Source organism: Vespa velutina, chromosome 15 (genome assembly GCF_912470025.1).
Source record: "Vespa velutina chromosome 15, iVesVel2.1, whole genome shotgun sequence".
NCBI classification, from domain to species: domain Eukaryota; kingdom Metazoa; phylum Arthropoda; class Insecta; order Hymenoptera; family Vespidae; genus Vespa; species Vespa velutina.
In genome coordinates this window covers 3,161,288-3,163,787 of record NC_062202.1, presented here as the reverse complement: position 1 = coordinate 3,163,787, position 2,500 = coordinate 3,161,288, and the positions used below count along the sequence as shown (strand labels likewise).

The window sequence follows — 2,500 nt, the reverse complement described above, 5'->3', positions numbered from 1 at the left end:
ATTGAAAACAAGAAAATGTTATTATCTGCAGGTATTCCTACCTGTAGCGTCAATTTGGTCCTCTGTTTGTAGCTGGAACTTGCCACCGCCCATTGGTCCATAATCATCCGATTCGCAGAGCAATGCGTCCCTCATACCCGCTATACTGGTTGTAACCTCGTTCGAAGTAGACGGCATACTCGTACAACTATTTAGAACACTAACTTCCGGATTAGGTTCTTGTTTGACACGAACTTCGGTAACTCCGTTGACTAAAAGTTCCGGAGGGAGATAAGGTACTTCCGATTCTTTTACAGAAGGCACGGATCGCGTCGTCGTCGTCGTCGTTGTTGGTGGTGTTGGTGTTGGTGTTGGTGTTGGTGTTGGTGTCGGTGTTGGTGTTGGTGTCGGTGTCGTCGCATACCCAGGAGTAGGAGATTTAACAGTTGGATCGTCTGGGCATAGAAATACTTCGATTTCTCCGTGTGACGACCTCATGTGCATTTGTAGCTAAAAACAAAAAAGAAAAAGAAAGAAAGAAAGAAATATGACGCGAGAGATCTTATTCGTTCTTAATTGTTCTGGGTTAAAAGAAAAGAAAAACGAAAAAGAAAAAAAAGAAGAAAAAAGAAAAGGAAAAGAAAAAAAAAAAAAAAAAAGAAACGGGTTCAAAGAGAAAAGAAAGAAATAATAATAATAATAAAAAAAAAAAACAATGGGAACAAAAGATAGGAACAAATCACTCTCTATTAATTTGAAAAGATTAAGATGTAAATTACCTTTTGTTGACCGAGACTGTTAATAGGTTGAGGGACATGAAGTGTAGCTTCTGGTGGTGCTTTAACCGCCATTATCGCTTGGTCTTTGTACATTGGTACTGAACGTAAATCATGATAAGTTACATAAGCATATTGCCTATCCGCACAGAGTTCCCTAAGATTTTTATCAGCACCATGTATTAATCGATCTAGGGTATTCTCTTTAGCTTCCAAGTCCGCTAATTCTTTCCTTAGCGTAGCAATATCGTTCCTGTCGTTGGGTAGCTGACCACCCCTAAAAAAGAGAGAGAGAGAAAGGGAGAGAGAGAAAAAAAAAACGAGATCATTAGTTTTGACTTATTCCTATTATTAATAAGATCATTTTAAATATAAATATATATATATATATATATATATATATATATAGAGGTGATTATGAAAGTTCGTCCAAGTCTTTATTATTAAAATAAACGCTATTACTATTTAATAAAATATTTAAATAACGCAAAAGAATTATTTTTCTTTAATAATGAATATACTTACTTTTTTTTCTTTCTTTCTTTTTTTTTTTTTTTTTTTTTTTTTTTTTTTGTTTTGCTTTTTTTTCTGTTTGTCATTACGGGGAAAGAAAAATAAAAGTAATAATTTTGAAATAATTCAAGCCAAAAAAGTACATTGAAAAATCATCTCAAAATCGAAAACAATATATATCTATTTATGTATATATGACTTTTTTATAACACTTTCATAATCACCCCGGCTTGACTTTTTTTTCTTTTTTCTTTTTTTTTTTTTTTTTTTTTTTCCCAAATCAAATGTCGGACACGTACTTCCATTGTATATTGTTTTTACTTTTCTTCTCTAATATTCCAATGCCTTCTAATACATTCGTGATATCATATATACGACGCTTTTGTACCTCCAACTTTTCAGACGCTACGTTCAAATCGACGACACCGTCTTGACTACTTTCGACCAAGTGTATGAACTTTTTCGTAAGTAAACTCAACGATGTGTCGTAACGTGTTCTCTCGACGGTTTTACCTGGAAAACAAAAAAAAAATAAATAAATAAATAAATAAATAAATAAATAAATAAGTAAATAAATAAATAAATAAATGAATGAATGAAAAAATAAATGAAAAATAAATAAATAAATAAATAAATAAATAAAACAAAAATCAAATTTAAATATTGATAGAATAAGATAATATAAAAGATAAATATTCATTACAACGTATTAATCAATAATTTTACGTACTTTTCGTAGGCGTATGACCGGCAATAGAATTTGATCCAGATCTTCTACGTTTACCTCTAGGTGCTTTGAACGTAGAATGACTAGCTCCCGTCGTACCAACCTCCAAATTCAGTCTTCTTTTAACCGCCTGTACCGATATCTGTTAAAGTCCCAAATAAAAGGTGTTAAGATTTCGCAATGACAATATGTCATAAAAAGAGATCATTTCTATTTTTGTTTATTTTTCTTTTACCTCCCCCAGCTACCTACCCACCTAGCCATCCCCTCTCTCATTCTATACACACACACACACACACACACACACACACACAGACACACAGAGATTTGAAAACATAAAAATCACGTGAATTATTTCATCGTTAAACGTACCTCGGTTCTAGGCGGTGGTTGAGTTGGCTTCCTGGACACTTGATAGCAAGGAGTTTGTCCATATTGATGATCCTGCAGATGAGGACTCGGCGTTTCCTCAGCTACCTTTTGCGACTGTATCTCATCTAATGAA

At 33.2% G+C, this 2,500-nt stretch overlaps 1 protein-coding gene across 17 annotated transcripts in view; it reads right to left on the bottom strand.

Annotated features, from left to right (window-relative positions):
* Positions 1-2,500, bottom strand: part of LOC124954317 (transcription factor E2F2) — a 13,675-nt gene that overhangs the window by 2,390 nt on the left and 8,785 nt on the right. For 9 of the 17 annotated variants that reach the window (XM_047507086.1, XM_047507067.1, XM_047507069.1 and 6 more), the window contains 5 exons: positions 2,368-2,500; positions 1,999-2,137; positions 1,568-1,781; positions 759-1,032; positions 42-489 (listed from right to left, as the gene is read on the bottom strand). The exon at positions 2,368-2,500 is cut by the window's right edge and continues 25 nt beyond it. In XM_047507086.1, coding sequence (XP_047363042.1) covers positions 42-489; positions 759-1,032; positions 1,568-1,781; positions 1,999-2,137; positions 2,368-2,500 — 1,208 coding nt within the window. The remainder of the gene's footprint in view (positions 1-41; positions 490-758; positions 1,033-1,567; positions 1,782-1,998; positions 2,138-2,367) is intronic. The other 8 variants (XM_047507076.1, XM_047507077.1, XM_047507084.1 and 5 more) reach the window with 1 other exon arrangement.